The following is a 16,060-nucleotide window of genomic DNA, read 5'->3' as shown; positions in this document are numbered from 1 at the left end:
CTCTTCATAGAGACTAAAAAATGTCTCCATTTGCTGCCTATTTTACTTTCTTTATCTCTTTATTACCCTTCTCAGTAAAATTTTACCAGCTGTTAGACTTGGTAGTAGGATTGTAGATATGAGTAAAGAATAGTGGGAGGAGGAGCTACTGAGACTGACATTATTGCTTAAGTCCCTAACATATTAAAGTATATCAAGGAAGTCTGCTTGGATTTTTAAAATGAGTATACAAAAATCCTTAAAACTTGCTTTTCCAAAATGTATCTTCCATCCCAAAATATGGTAAATTTTAAAAATTGCAATCATTATGTGTTTAATATAATTTAATTCTCTGCCTCTGAAGTTCTTTTGAAAGGACATTTTCTGGGAATGATCTGAAAGACCATTTCTGTGAATGGTTATATTCTTGAAGTTGTTCTCAGTGGCTGAAGATGAATGCGAACTGACCCATAAATACTCTGTCATCTATGAATGTATCTATTAACTTGAAACTGTTTATGTTTTCAGTCCAAAGTATATCTTAGAAGCATGAGGGGAGGCATTAGTATTTCTTGGTATTTATCTTAGAACTTCAAAGGGTAGCTGTCTTTAAGGAGAATTTAATTACTAGATCATTTTCTCATGTACATCTATCTATACGGTTGATTCTCTGCTGCCTTCATACCTTGAACATGTTACTTGCCCTTTTGATGGGATTTATAAAGCTTCTTGAGTTGAAGCATCCACAGTGACACATCTTTTTTTATACCCCACAATCACCAAGCCATTCCTACTAGGCCTGCAGAATGATTCAAAATTATTCTTAAAAATCAACACCTGGGTCTGAGATCAATGAGTTCCTAACTTCAGTCTTCACTCCAGCAGTGGGCTGAACATAACCCCATTCCACGCCACCAATACAGAAAAGATGTCTCACTTCCAGAGGCATTCACTGCTACAACTACTGGTAGTGGAAGCCACTCATGCCCACTGTCCCTACTTCTATTCTGCCAAAACGATGATGGGCATGTCACAATACCCCCCTCTAATAGCAGTAGCCTGGAAAAATTGTAGAAGGAGAGAAACAAATGAGAATAAACTAAGCCCCCTACCCTTACACACCACAACCCTATTCTTCCTAAATTCCACATTTCTTCAGTCACTCCATAGAAAGGACCATTTTTTAAAGTGCTTGTTATATTCTGCACATAAGGCTGTCACCATGATGGCTGTAGATTTGCCTACTTTTCCTCTCCTTCAAAATTATGAGATAATTCAAGTGCTTCTATACTCAATGAATCTCACTCATACTAAGGCAATAAGCACTCCTGGTACCATGCACGTGGATGAAAACTAAAAATAAATTTTCCATTTGCAAATGTCTTAAGAGCAAAGCATCTGAAAGACTGAATGATTGTTTCACCTTCCACCTAGACTTGCATCTTCAAAGCACAGCCTCAAATGTTCTGCTGTCATTATACCAATGGTACCACCTCTCTTCTATAACCAATCAGGGCCCAACTAGACACGAATTTGTTTTGAACTATTTCAGATTAACCGTTTTCCTCTATGGTGTTTTATACTACTGTGTAAGCAATATATTTCATTCTGCTTTTTTTTTTTTAAAGATTTCATTTACTTATTCATGACAGAGAGAGAGAGAGAGAGAGAGAGACAGGCAGAGAGACACAGGCAGAGGGAGAAGCAGGCTCCATGCAGGGAGCCTGACGTGGGACTCGATCCCGGTCTCTAGGATCAGGCCCTGGGCTGAAGGTGGCGCTAAACCACTGAGCCACGTGGGCTGCCCCTTATTCTGCTTTTGAACTTAGAAAATAAAGCAGCCCTCAGAACTGCAAGTGATTTTTTTTGGCAAAAAATATCAGAGTCAAAATGTATATAGCTGTACTTATATGTTACTGAAAATTTCATAATTTTATGTTTTAAAATATGCTTTCCCTGTTAAAGACTAGTTTATGAAAATGTCTCAAGGAAATAGGAAAAATGGTTGAGTAAATAACAGTTGGTACTGGGAGACTGGCACTGTGCTAAGTGATTTACATTGATGATCTTACTGAATCCCCTAAATAACCCAATGAGACATATACTACCGGTAAATCCACTCTCTCAAAAAAATGAGTGGGAAATATCAGAAAGGGAGACAGAACATGAGAGACTCCTAACTCTGGGAAACGAACTAGGGGTCGTGGAAGGGGAGGAGGGCGGGGAGTGGGGGTGACTGGGTGACAGGCACTGAGGGGGGCACTTGATGGGATGACCACTGGGTGTTGTTCTATATGTTGGCAAATTGAACACCAATAAAAAATAAATTTATAAAAAATACATAAATAAAAATTAAAGAAAAAAACAAAATAGGAATAATAATTTAAAAAATCCACTCTCTCAGAAACTCTGTGAATAGGTAGTATTATCTCATTTCACTGACAAGGAAAATTGAGTGGTAGAGTAAATTGCTGGTTAGTGGCAGAGCCAGGATTCCAACCTATGCTGTGACCTCAAAGCCCCATAGTGGTTTTGTTTGTTTGTATTCATGAGAGACACAGAGAGAGAGGCAGAGACATAGGCTGAGGGAGAAGCAGGCTCCCCGTGGAGAGCCTGATGTGGGACTTGATCGAAGGACCCTGGGATCACGACCTAAGCTGAAGGCAGACGCCCAACCACTGAGCCACCCAGGCAGCCCCCATAGTGTTTTATCTCAGCCAGCTACACGTTAAATCTTCCAGGTGTCCTTGATCAACAACAATCCATAGAGGAAAACCTTAAATATTAAGAACCTTGAATCACAACATATTAGATCAAGAAAAAAAATAGACTCTAACACACATAAATAACCTGATACAGGGAATTTAGCTTAAAACATAAAAAGCAAGTCAAACAGTGCCCTAGTTTATAACGTACACATTTAGTCCAGGGCCTGTATATCTTTTATATTTGCTTCCACCATGCTGTTCTTTGAGAAATAAGGTTCACAACGAGAACTCAGGCATATATACCATGGTATCATAAATCATCAAAGAAACTGTGTTTATGTTATAACATTTTACAAAGCATTTCAACCTTAAGAGTTGGAAGAAAATCTTTTATGCTTAAATTTCAATTAGCTAGAATATTAACCCTAATATTCACCCTGCCCCTCTGTCCTTCATTTACACCGTCATCCAACACAGTATGTTAGTTCTGAAAATGGAATTGCTTTCCCTTTGGGGAGCACTGATGGACAGTAATAAACAACTTGCCAAATGGTATTTACAATGTTATTTGCACCTTAGTTCCTATTACAAAGCCAATTAGGTAGAGGCAAGTATGCAAGCAGTTAAATGCCATGACGGGTTAATAATACTATCGTTCTAATTACTGTCATGGATAAATCCTTGGCAGATTTTTTTCCCCTTGTGCCTTATTAAATTTTAGGCACACTCTGTCTGAAATTTTATTTTCTTTATTATGCCCAGACTCTTCTAGAAAAAAACATATGTTAAACTATAAATGACATTTGTGATCTTACCTGTTGGTTGTCAATATTCATCAATGTGAGGCTGCATGTTGAGATGGTCAGTTTAATATTCATTCCCGAAAACTGAAGATTACTTTTGCCAAGAACTGTTGATAGGAACTTAACTGGAGGCTTTAAAAATAGCAAAACAACACTCTAAGTTAAGGGTTTTGTTACAAAATAATATGAATGTTTTTATGTGTTAAAAATGGGTCAAAACACATGCTCTTCCTCTCTATTTTACTTTACTTTAAACAAATCAAATGAGACGGAATGCTTTTTTTTTTTAATGAACAGTTTTTAAAAACGGAATGAAGCAAATTCTTTAATAAGTAGTGAAATCTGAGCCCTCGAACCCTTCTCATACATCCCAAGTGTTGGGAGAAGGGATCTGCTTTATATAAAAGGAATTCCGGTGAGAGTTTGGGCTAGCTGAACTTTCCGGTCCCTTTGAACACCAGAAGTCAAAAAAAAAAAAAAAAAAAGAGTTGGTGTAGGTTTTTTTGTGATCATTAAAAAGAAGTACTATGAGACATACCAAATGTATGGGACACAGGGAAGGTGGTGCTAAGGAGAAAATTTATAATTATAAACACTAACATTAAAAAGGAAGAAAACTCTCAATTCAAGAACCTAACTTTACAACTTAAGGAATTAAAAAAAAAAAAAACTAAACCCAAAGCTAGTAGAAGCAAGGAAGATTAGAGCAGAGATCAATGACTAGAGAGACTAGAAAAACAATAGAGAAAATCAATGAAACCAAAAGTTAGTTCTTTAAAAGATCAACAAAATTGACCAATCTTTAGCCAAATGGACTAAGAAAGAAAGAAAGAAGACTCAAATCACTAAAATCAGGAACAAAAGTAAGATGGAGATCAACAGAAACAAAAAGGATTATAAAAGAGTGCTATGAACAATTGCATATCAACAAACTGAATTACCTAGATGAAACAGACAAACCCTAGAAACATTAAACCTACCAAGACTTAATGATGAAGAAATAGATAGATAACCAAAACTAATAGAAAACAAAAGCAGAAATAACAATAGAAAATAACAAATGTTGGAAAGGATGTGGAGAAATAGAAATCCTGTGCACTAATGGCAGGAGCATACCATAGTACAACTGCTATGGAAAACAGTATGGCAGTTCCCAGTTCCTCAAAAAATTAAAAGTAGTATTACCAAATAATCCAGCAATCCTCCGACTTGTTATATACTCAAAAGAACTGAAAGCAGGGACTTGAATAGGTAGTTATATATCCATGTTCCTAGAAGCATTATTCACAACAGCTAAAACATGGAAACAATCCAAGTGTCCATCAACAGAAGAATGGATAAGCAAAGCATGGTACATACATACCATGGAATATTATTCCCTTAAAAAGGGAGGAAATTCCTTTTTTTTCTTTAAATTCAATTTAATTAACATATACTGTATTATTAGTTTCAGAGGTAGAATTAAGTGACTCATCAGTTGTGTACAACACCCAGTACTCATTACTTCAAGTTCCCTCTTTAATGCCCACCACCCAGTTATGAAAATATGGAATGTTTCATGAATTTGCAAGTCATCTTTGTGCAGGGGCCATGCTAATCTTCTCCGTATCATTCCAATTTTAGTACATGTGCTGCCAAAACGAACATGGGAGGAAATTCTAACACATGCTACAGCATGGATGAATCTTGAGGACGTTAATGTGCAGTGGAATAACCCAGTCACAAAAAAAAATACTATGATTCCACTTACGTGAGGCACTTAGAGTAGTCAAAATCATAGAGACAGCAAGTAGAAAGGTGGCTGTCAGGGCTGGAGAAATCAGGGAGTGCAGTCATTGTTTAGTGTGTATAGAGTTTCAGTTTTACAAAATGAAAAGAGTTATGGAGACGGGTAGCGGCGATGGTTGCACAATAATGTGAATGTATATAATATCACTGAGCTGTACACTTAAAAATGGTTTAAATGGTAAGTTTTATGTTATGCATATTTTACCATAATTTTTTAAATTGGAAGGGAAAAGAGCATAAAAATATACAGCGCATAGAAGAGTTCCTGGAATGTATTAAGTATGCAATAAATGTTAGCTATCAAAGGAAATTAACTGAATTTTTTTTCCTTCCATGTGTACTTTTTTGGAAAGATGATAACCTGCTTTGTTTTGTTTTATTATGTTTTGGGGTATGAGCTCCCCATTTTTGAAATGAGAAAGTCTTAAATGAGTGAGCCTGTTTGTTGGGATCATCCAGTAAAAGCATCCTATTTGCAGACATTACAGAGGCAGGAGGAGGCCAGAGGCTACTTTGGGGCCATAGGTTTCATCAAAGAAACTAGTAAATAGGGAGCTCTAATAGAATTCAAAGGCTACTTATCAGTGGTTTTCTATGCCTTGTGGCTCATCTGAGTCACTCTGGGTGACACTGGATTAGCCCTATGCAAAATAATGAAGAATAATAAAGAATGAGGCAGGGTGGTATGAAAATAAAGCGCTAAGCTGGAAATCTGAATACCTGGCTTCTATAGCTGGCTGTTACCATCATCATCCAAGTTACTCAAGACAGATCTCCTATGAGCCAGTCTAGTAGCTGGCAAAATAAGAGGGCTAGACTGGAAGATCTCTAAAAATTCTTTCTCTCTTAAACAACCTATAATTCCATGATATCCATAGTCATCTTAAGGCCCTTTGCACCTCCCCTTTGGACATTCCAAAGCAATAAATGTTCTAGGGTTAAATCCAAGTCTATGCAACACCAAATCTTATGTTTTCTTTCAAGCATGAGAAGTGCCTTCCACTCATGGGTTATTATCGCACCTCTACCAGCACCCACAGTTCCATTTGAAAATAGGCCAAGGAGTCTAAAAATTCTAAAATGTTAAAATGCAGAATAGATACATTATAAAATAATGAAATTGGAAGGAACCACACCGGTCATCTGGTTCAACTTAACTTTACAGGAACAAGGATGGGGTCTCAAAGAGAGATGAGATACTTCAAAGGTAAGTAAACACCCAGGACTGGAACCCAGACTTTTTGACTTGAAACCCAGGCGCTTTCTTCATTCTGTGGCTCAAGGCATCACCATTTCAGACAGTGTCAGGCAAGTCAGAAACAATTGAGAGACAAGAACAACTTTCAGTGCATTTCTGGTGTCATGCCAACTGATAAAGGCCATTCTGGACTTCAGCTCATTGGGTAAAATGAACTAACAACTATTTTGATATCCTCTTTTATGTTTAGAAAAACATAAAACAAGAAAACCACACCAATATTTACCTTTCTCTTTTTAATGGCTCCATTTGCCCCAGAGACGGCTTCACACAGGCGACTTATTGCTTCCCTACAGAACAGAAACCATAGAAAGACTTAGCATACTAACATGCAGTGAATGGTCAATAAATGCTAGCAAGTGTTACAGATAAAATGTGCACACATATAATGGCGAGTCTGACATAAATGATCTTCCCCTATTCCCACAGGATAAAGCATTGTACCTTGTCCCTCTGCCGTAAACTCCCAGAAACCCAGCAACAAAAAAATAAGCAAAGGAGAGCAACAAAGCCACTTTACAATAAGGAGTCCTACTATTCACCTTCTTGATCTCTTTTTCCCTTGATTTTCAGGTTTGATTTTGAGCCAAAAAAGAGGGGTAGAACTTTGTTGTCTGAGGATAATTCAGTTTTACTTTCAGCAAAATCCTCCCTGTGGTGTTATGAATAAAAAGCTTCCTAGTTTCTCAGCACCAAAGACAATGAAATACAAAATAATCTGACAGTAGGGGAAGTTTAAAAGGATGGGGAGAGAATTGAACTTCAAGGTGGTCTCAAATGGAGCTTTATTGACTGAGATACTGCGACAAGTCATTGAGCTTTCACGTAATTCCGCAGAAGAACTGAAAATCAATAACAAATTTCCTCCTTTGCTTATTTTTTTTGCCCTTACTCTGCACTGTACTTCCTGAGAGAAAGGCACCACGAATATATGAAGTTGGTCCTTAATGGAAGTGGTGAATGAACTGGCGCCCTCCACTCCAGAAATGCAGTTATAACTAAGAGCTTTTGTCTCTGGAACTCAGCATTCACAACGGCCGGAGCTTTCACTCAGTGTAATCTGAACCATAACCTTGTGGCTTTCAACACATATATTAAACTTTTCACAAAGCACATCTCTAAGCTCTTTCCTGGATTCACTGGAGATCATTGCTTAAATTAGTAAACTGAATTAGTACACACACATATGCGCACGTGCAATTTTTATACATATTTCATGAAAAATATTTTCTTTGAGATATTTTTGATTACTAAAGGAAGGAAGGAACATTCAGAGGAATGCAGACCCACTAAAGAAATCTCTCCATCTATATATAGTACAGATACAGCTATATAGATAAAGATGCATTACCGCAGATTTAATTCTCAGTGTTCTTCTAGAAGACAGTTTGGAAAGATAAGTAGAATTCCCAAAAATTCTGGGCATAGTTTTAGATTTATAGTGTGTGTTTTAGTTTTAGTTCAGAGTCCTTTTTTTTCTCTCCCCCCCTTCCCCCCCCCCCGGTATATGAAACTCTTCTCCAAGGTATTCTATTGCCTGATTTTTGCATAATTACCTGTAACCAAAACACAGAATGGCTTTTTGGTTTGGCATATTTTCTCAGGATTTTATATTTATAGTTTCTGTTGGATTCCAACCTTTGTTCTCTGGATGAAACAGGACTGCTCAGAGAATTAGGCTATTTGGTTGGTTGATTAATGTTTGAGTCATCTTAATGATTATTCAAGAATTGATGAGACACATAATAATAAATCTGAATTAGCCTCTGGTGTTGCCAAAATAGCTAGTTCAAGCACCTATGTTGTTGATATCTAATAAAGAGGGATTATATAAAAGGTATTATCAGATCCTTTACTCCATGAGAGCAAACTGGGGTGCTTTCGTCTAAAAAAGCCCCTTGTAAATGGTTTGAAATAAAAGTAGAAACAAAGGTGGGCATTGATGCTGCCAAGTATAACAACAGTTATTATTAGTTGTTACTTTTTTATAGCACCTTGTAGTTTTACAAAGTGCTTTCCCAGGCATTGTTTTTTTTTTTTTTTGATTCTCATACAGGCAATATCGTCCAGCAAAAAGTAAAGTTGTAAATGGGAATTAAAGGGAGTGCTTTATAGCATGAGTACCTCTCGAGGACGGTTTGGAAGGATGAAGCTTCCTGGCAGAGTGGAGTTTGGAAATTCCAGACAGAAGGAGGAGCATGTATAAAGACAGGAAAATATAAATTATCATGATCTGAGGGGAACTACAAGTACTTTGATATTGCTGGAGAATAAAGTGTGGAAGAACAAGAGTGGATAAAAGCTCAGAGATAGGATTAGACTGAAAACTTTTTCTGTAAAGGGCGATAAATATTTTAGACTTTCCTCTGTTACAACTACTCAACTCTGCCATTATAACTCAAAAGCAGCATTAGACAATATGCAAACAAATGAGCATGGCTATGTTCCAATAAAACTCTATTTCCAAAAGCAGGCAGCTGGCTATATTTAGCTGAAGGACCATAGTTTGCCAACCCCCGGATTAGATAATTCGTACAAAAGAGATAGAAATAGTTCAGTTTTTAAAAACAGGAAAATGTTCACATTCATTATAATTTTAAAATTGAAAATTAAAACAACTATGAGACACTCACTTTACTCACATTAAGTTAGCAAAAAAGAAGATTACAAAGGCACTGTTGGGGAAGATGGGAAAGAGTCCACTTCAGACGTACTTATCCATTCCTGGGGGCCTGATTAGCATTAATACGGTTTTCCTAGAGAGTGATTTGGTGAAAGATGATAAATCTCTTCACCTTTATCAGGGCTTTTGACAAAATGAGGAGAATTTGTATTGAAATAGCATTGAGTATGTAGAGGAATAAACATTTTAGAGTAAAAAAACCAACTCCATAGCTTGTGATATAGGCATAAAATGTATCATATAAGTATTTCCACTTGGAATGTTAAGTATGAAGACTATAGAAATAAGGGTCTATATAAATGAGTAGGTGGAAAAGTAGAACTTGGAATGGTATACACACCTTGGTAGCAGCTACATAAAATTGTCAATAAATAATGATATACAAAGAGCTTATAAACAATGACTTGGTTTGTGTGTTTTTTGTGTGTGGTTTGTTCTCTATTTTTATTCTATCAATATTTAGCTCTAAATAATGTTTTCCCTTCACTGTGCAGTTGACTGAATAAGAAATCTTTTAAAATATTAAAAGAATGCAAAGTAAGTTCTTCAGCAAGAGTTTTGCTCATCTGCTATGAAAATGTGAGGGCATGTCAAAGATGTCCCAGTGAGGGAGGGATACAGCTTTCTCTCTTTTGTCAACACCCACAGAGAGATGTGGCAATGTTCATGTTGCAGATAATAAATGATTTTCTTTATTTGTATCTTTTTCTCACCTCACCTTAGCCTTTAACTCTTCCCATCTTTACGGCTGCTAAATCCAGATTTATTTTTTCAGTTCATTTGGTAGACTTGCTTATTTTATTTCCCCAAAGTTTCATAAAGAAGAAAAATCTTTATCAATTTAGCAACACTTTCAAAATAAGAATCCTTACCTTTAGAATAATACACAATGCCACTGCAGGGAGCCTGGATTTGTTTTTGTTGTTGTTTTAATTTAAATTCAATTTGCCGACATACACTGTAACATCCAGTGCTCATTTCATCATGTTCCCTCCTTAAGGGAGCCTGGGTTTTAAAAGGAATGGCTCCTATTTAGATGGCCAGGCCCAGTACTAAGTACCTTATGTACATCATCTCATTTATTCTTAACAATGTCATTTAAGGGACACCTAGGTGGCTTAGCGGGTGAGCCTCTGACTTTGGCTGAGGGGGTGATCTCTGAGTCCCGGAATCGAGTCCCACGTCGGGCTCCTTGCATGGAGCCTGCTTCTCCCTCTGCATATGTCACTGTCTCCCTGTCTCTGTATCTCTCTCTGTGTCTCTCATGAATAAATAAAATCTTTAAAAAAAATAATGTCATTTAAATCTTCAGTTCTTTATGATTCCACTCAACAAAAGAGCTGCAGAAGTGGATTATTTGGGTATTTGGAGAGGATACATTTGGTGGTTTTGGAGAAAACTTTTTCACTCCATACTCAAATGTGCTTTATTGTCAAGTGCATATTTAGACTTGGTTCTTGAATTATAATGGTGATCTGATGCTTTTTCTTTTAATAAAATTTGGCTGACAATGTTTGATATTTTTTAAATGTGTAATCAAAGAAGTACAGCTACTATTCCATATTAGTCCTGCATTTCTCCCCTAAGTTCCATTTAGGTTAAATCAGTTTTCTTTTTCTCTGAGTTTTAATTCCACAAAATAACTTCAGAATAGATTAGAAGTTGAGTATAACAATTAGTGTTTTAATTTCATAGAAATCTCATTGTGACATTTTTCCTGATACGTAAAACAGTCCATTGGCAAAAGTGTATTTTCCTGCTTATTTGTAAGATTATATTTAGTGACATTCTTTTCTTTGATTATCAAAGATTCTCACTACAGGCAGGGCTATTTCTTGTGCCTAAGAATGTTTCTCAAAGCTTCATCACTAATGTCCTTGCTGAGTTGAGTGTAGAGAAAGTTTCTCATCTCCTATTCAAGTTAATATCAAGCACATGTGGATGCTTTAGGGTGAGACTGTAGTACAGAATGCATAAATTTTGTCCCCAGGAAATTTGCAGTGAAGCAGTGCTGGATAGGGTTTTTCCCCCTACTCCATGAGCTCTGTTAACTCTGTCTTCAGTAGGTGTGATGTTTAAATAAACCAGATGTCTAATAAATTAAAAAAAATAAACAATATCATTTCAAGATAGCTATTTTATACCCACTTTACAAATGTGGAAACTAAAGTTCAAAGAATTTAAATAACTGCTTCCAAATAATGCAGATGGTGGGAGGAGCAAAATACAAATCCAGGTCTGAATTCAAAACCTACACTCATTCTGTGACCATACTGCTAGGTGCATGGAAAGGAAGGCATCTCACACTCTCAGGACCAGGAAAAGAATATCAGACCTTCCCTTGTCCACTCCCCCCAACAAATGAGGGGTTCCTTTTTGCCTAATCCTTACTCTAATGTGTCTGGAGTAAACTAGCAAGAGAATAAGGCAGAGTGGCAGGGATCAATTCCAAAAAAATCTCAAATGGATGACCCTTCCCCTTTCCCAGACACTATTACATTCTCTACACTGGCTGTTCTCTCCTCATGGAAAAAAACAGCATCCAGAGCCCAGCTGTATGCCCATGTGGGCAAACATTCTCATGTATGCATGGGTATACTCACTCTAAATTTTAAAGTCTGGGACACCACAAAAAAGGAAAATCAGAGGCCAGTATCCTTGATGAACATCGATGCAAAAATCCTTGTGAAAAAAACATTAGCAAGCCCATTCAACAATACATTTAAAGGATCATATATCATGATCAAGTGAGATCTACTCCAGGATGTAAAGATGGTTCAACATCTGCAATCAACATGACACTCCACATTAACAAAATGAAGGATAGAAACCATATTATCTCAATAGATGCAAAAAAAAGTATTTCACAAAATTTAAGGCCCATTTATGATTTTAAAAACTGTCAACAAATTGGGTATAGAGAGAATATACCTTAACATAATGAAGGCCATATATGACAAACCCACAGCTAATATCATCCTCAGTGGTGAAAATATGAAAACTTTTGCTCTAAGATCAGGAACAAGACAAGGATGCCCTCTCTCCCCACTTTTATTCAAGATAGTACTGGAAGTCCCAGACAGAGCAATTAGGCAAAAAGATAATAATAAAAAAAGAAATAAAAGGCATCTAAACTGGAAAGGAAGAAGTAAAACTATCACTATTTACAGATGACATGATACTACATAGAAAACCCTAAAGACTTCACCAAGAAAATGTTAGGATTAATAAATTAATTCAGTAAAGTTGTAGGATACAAAATTAATATATAGAAATCTGTTGCATTTCTATGTACTAATAATGAACTATCAAAAAAGAGAAATTGGAAAACAAACCCCTAAAATCAACAACACAAGAAACAACAGGTGTTGATGAGGCTGTTGAGAAAAAGGAACCCTTGTGCACTGTTGATGGGAATGCAAACTGAACCGGTGTAGCCATTGTGGAAAACAGTATAGAGGCTCCTCCAAAAGTTAAAAATAGAACTACCTTATGATCCAGCAATTGCACTAGGAGGTATTTACCCAAAGGATAGAAAAATACTAATTCAAAGGATACATGTACCCCTATGTTTACTGTGGCATTATTTAAAATAGCCAAAATATGGAAGCAGCCCAAGTGTCCATTGCCTGATGAATAGATAAAGAAGATGTGGAAGATACATATATAATGAAATATTCAGCCACAAAAAGAATGAGATCTTGACACTCGCAATGACATGGATGGAGCTAGAGATTATGCTAAGTGAAATAAGTCAGTCAGAGAAAGACAAATACTATATGATTTCAGTCATATGTGGAATTTAAGAAACAAAATAAGCAAAGGGAAAAAAAGAGACAAACCAAGAAACAGATTCTCAACTATACAGAACAAACTGATGGTTACCAGAGGGAAGGTGAGTGGGGGGGATGAATGAAATAGGTGATGGGAATGAAGGAGTGCACTTGCTGTGATGAGCAGTGGGTGTTGTATGGAAGTGTTGAATCACTATGTTGTACATCTGAAACTAATATAACATTGTATGTTAATTTACTGGAATTAAAATAAAAACATAAAAAGAAAAGAAAACAATCCCATTTGCAATCATACCAAAAAGAATATCTAGGAATAAATTTAACCAAGAAGGTGAAAGACCTGTACACTAAAAAGTGTAATACTTTGATGAAAGAAACAGAAGAAAACACACATAAATGGAAAGATATTCAATGCTCATGTACTGGAAAAATTAATGTTGTTAAAATGTCCATAGTACCCAAAGCAATCTACACATTCAATGCAATCCCTATCAAAATACCAGTGGCATTTTCCACAAAACTAGAGCAAATAATTCTTTTTTAGATTGATTGATTGATTGATTGATTGATTTTGGAAAGAGAGAGAGAACACACACATACACACACATGTACAAGTTGGAGAAGGGGCAGAAGGAAAGGCAGAGAATCTCAAACAGACAGAATGCAGAGCCCAGTGCAGGCTCCATCTCTTGACCCATGAGATCACGACCTGAGCTGAAACCAAGAGTCTAGTGCTTAACAACTGAGCTACCCAGGTGCCCCTAGAACAAATAATTCTTAAAGTTTATAGAGTACCACAAAGACCCTGAATTGCCATGCAATCTTGAGAAAGAAAAACAAAGCTGGAGATATCATGCTTCCTGATTTCAAACTATACTACAAAGCTATAGTAATCACAACAGTGAGGTACTGGCATAAGAAACATACATATAGATCAATGAAACAGAATAGAGAGCTGGAAATAAACATATGAATATATGATCAATTAATTTATGACAAAGGGGGAAGAATATATAATGGAGAAAGGATAGTCTTTTCAATAAATGGTGCTGGGGAAACTGGACAGTGTCATGTGAAGGAATGAAACCAGACCACTATCTTAGAGCATAAGCAAAAATTAATTCAAAATGGATTAAAAGTTTGAATGTAAGGCCTGAAACTATAAAATTCTTATAAGAAAATATAAGCTCCTTGACATCAATCTTAACACCCTCTTTTTAGATCTGACACCAAAGGCAAGGGAAACAAAAGTAAAAACAAACAAATGGGACTACATAAAATTAAAAGCTTCCACACAGTGAAAAACCATCAACAAAATGAAAAAACAACCTTCTAAACGGGACAAGGTATTTACAAATCATATACTAATAATAGGTTAATATCCAAAATATATAAAGAACTCAGATGACGCATAACAAAAAATAATCTAATTTAAAAATGGGCGGGGCAGCCCCGGTGGCGCAGTGGTTTAGCGCCGCCTGCAGCCTAGGGTGTGGTCCTGGAGACCCCAGATCGAGTCCCGTGTTGGGCTCCCTGCATGGAGCCTGCTTCTCCCTCTGCGTGTGTCTCTGCCTCTGTGTGTGTGTGTGTGTCTCTATGAATAAGTAAATAATTTTTAAAAAATGGGCAAAGGATCTGGATAAACAATTTTCAAAGAAGACATACAGAAGGCCAACAGACACATGAATAGATGCTCAACATCACTCACCATCAAGGAAATGCAAATCAAAACCATAATGAGATATCACCTCACATCCTTTAGAATGGCTACTTTCAAAAAGACAAGAAATAAGAATTACTGGCAAGGATACGGAGAGAAGGGAATCCTTGTACACTGTTGTTGGGAATGTAAATTGATGCAGCCACTATGGAAAACAGTATAGAGTTTCTAAAAAAATTTAAAATAGAAATACCATGTGACCCAGCAAATCCACTACTGGGTTTCCATCAGAAGAAAACAAAAACACTGACTTAAAAAGATATATATGCACCCTAGGTTCATTGCAGCACTATTTACAATAATCAAGATATGGAAACAACCTAAGTATCCATCAATGGACAAATGGATAAAGAAGATGTGTGTGTGTGCATGTGTGTAAACTATGAAATAATACTCAGCCATAAAAATAATGAAATCTTGCCATTTGTGACAACATGGACAGAGCTTGAGGGTATAATGCTAAGTGAAACAAGTTTAGAGAGTAAAGGCAAATACTGCATGATTTCACTTATATAGGGAATCTAAAAAACAAAAGAAACCCAGACTCATAGATACAGAGCACAGACTGGTGTATACGTGTGTAAAATCTGTATGTCCTGAAACCATTGACTGATTGCCAGAGGAGAAGGCATTGGGACAGGGGCAAAATGAGTGAAGGGGATCAAGATACACAAATCTCAATTATAAAATAGTCATGAGATGCAATGCAGAGCATGGGCAGCATACGCTCTATAGTCAATAATACTGTATTAACTTTGTATAGTGGCAGGTGGTAGCTAGACTTATTGTGGTTATCATTTCACAATGAACACAAATGTCAAATCACTATGCTGTACACCTGGAATTAATATAATATTGTATGTCATTTATATCTTAATTTTTAAAAAGGAATATTACAGTCAGTCAAGGCTTAGCAGCATTACAGATTCTGAAAATCTTTTAATATATAATTCTGCTCAAAAGAAAAAAAAGAGGAACTTGGGCTTATGAACTTGCTTTTAAAAAGTGATGATATTATACATCTCTGTTCATAGCAGCATTATTCACAATAGCTGAAACAAGGAAGCAACCCAAATGTTGGATGCAAGCAAACCAATGGATGATTGGATAAGCAAAATGTGGTATATACAGGCAATGGAATATTGGTTAACCTTGAAAAGTAAGGAAATCCTGAAATATGCTATAACATATGTTAAATGAAATATACCAGTCACAAACATCTAACTACTACACATTTCTATTTACCTGAGGTATTTACAGTAGTCAAATTCATAAAGATGGAAAGTAGAATGGTGGTAGCCAGGGCTTGGGGTTAAGAGGGACTAGG

The 16,060-nt window shown here is 36.4% G+C and overlaps 1 protein-coding gene and 1 non-coding gene across 2 annotated transcripts in view; both read right to left on the bottom strand.

The window, feature by feature from the left end:
- Positions 1-16,060, bottom strand: part of SHC4 (SHC adaptor protein 4) — a 131,291-nt gene that overhangs the window by 53,312 nt on the left and 61,919 nt on the right. Inside the window, exons 3-4 of the mRNA XM_055320065.1 lie at positions 6,763-6,826; positions 3,503-3,622 (exon numbers count right to left, since the gene is read on the bottom strand). Coding sequence (XP_055176040.1) covers positions 3,503-3,622; positions 6,763-6,826 — 184 coding nt within the window. The remainder of the gene's footprint in view (positions 1-3,502; positions 3,623-6,762; positions 6,827-16,060) is intronic.
- On the bottom strand, positions 5,031-5,135 carry LOC129506496 (U6 spliceosomal RNA). Its single transcript, XR_008663821.1, has one exon. It is a non-coding gene; the product is annotated as a U6 spliceosomal RNA (small nuclear RNA).

The sequence above is a fragment of the Nyctereutes procyonoides genome, unplaced genomic scaffold, assembly GCF_905146905.1.
Source record: "Nyctereutes procyonoides isolate TBG_1078 unplaced genomic scaffold, NYPRO_anot_genome, whole genome shotgun sequence".
Classification (NCBI taxonomy): Eukaryota; Metazoa; Chordata; class Mammalia; order Carnivora; family Canidae; genus Nyctereutes; species Nyctereutes procyonoides.
This window is presented reverse-complemented; position numbering and strand designations above follow the sequence as displayed.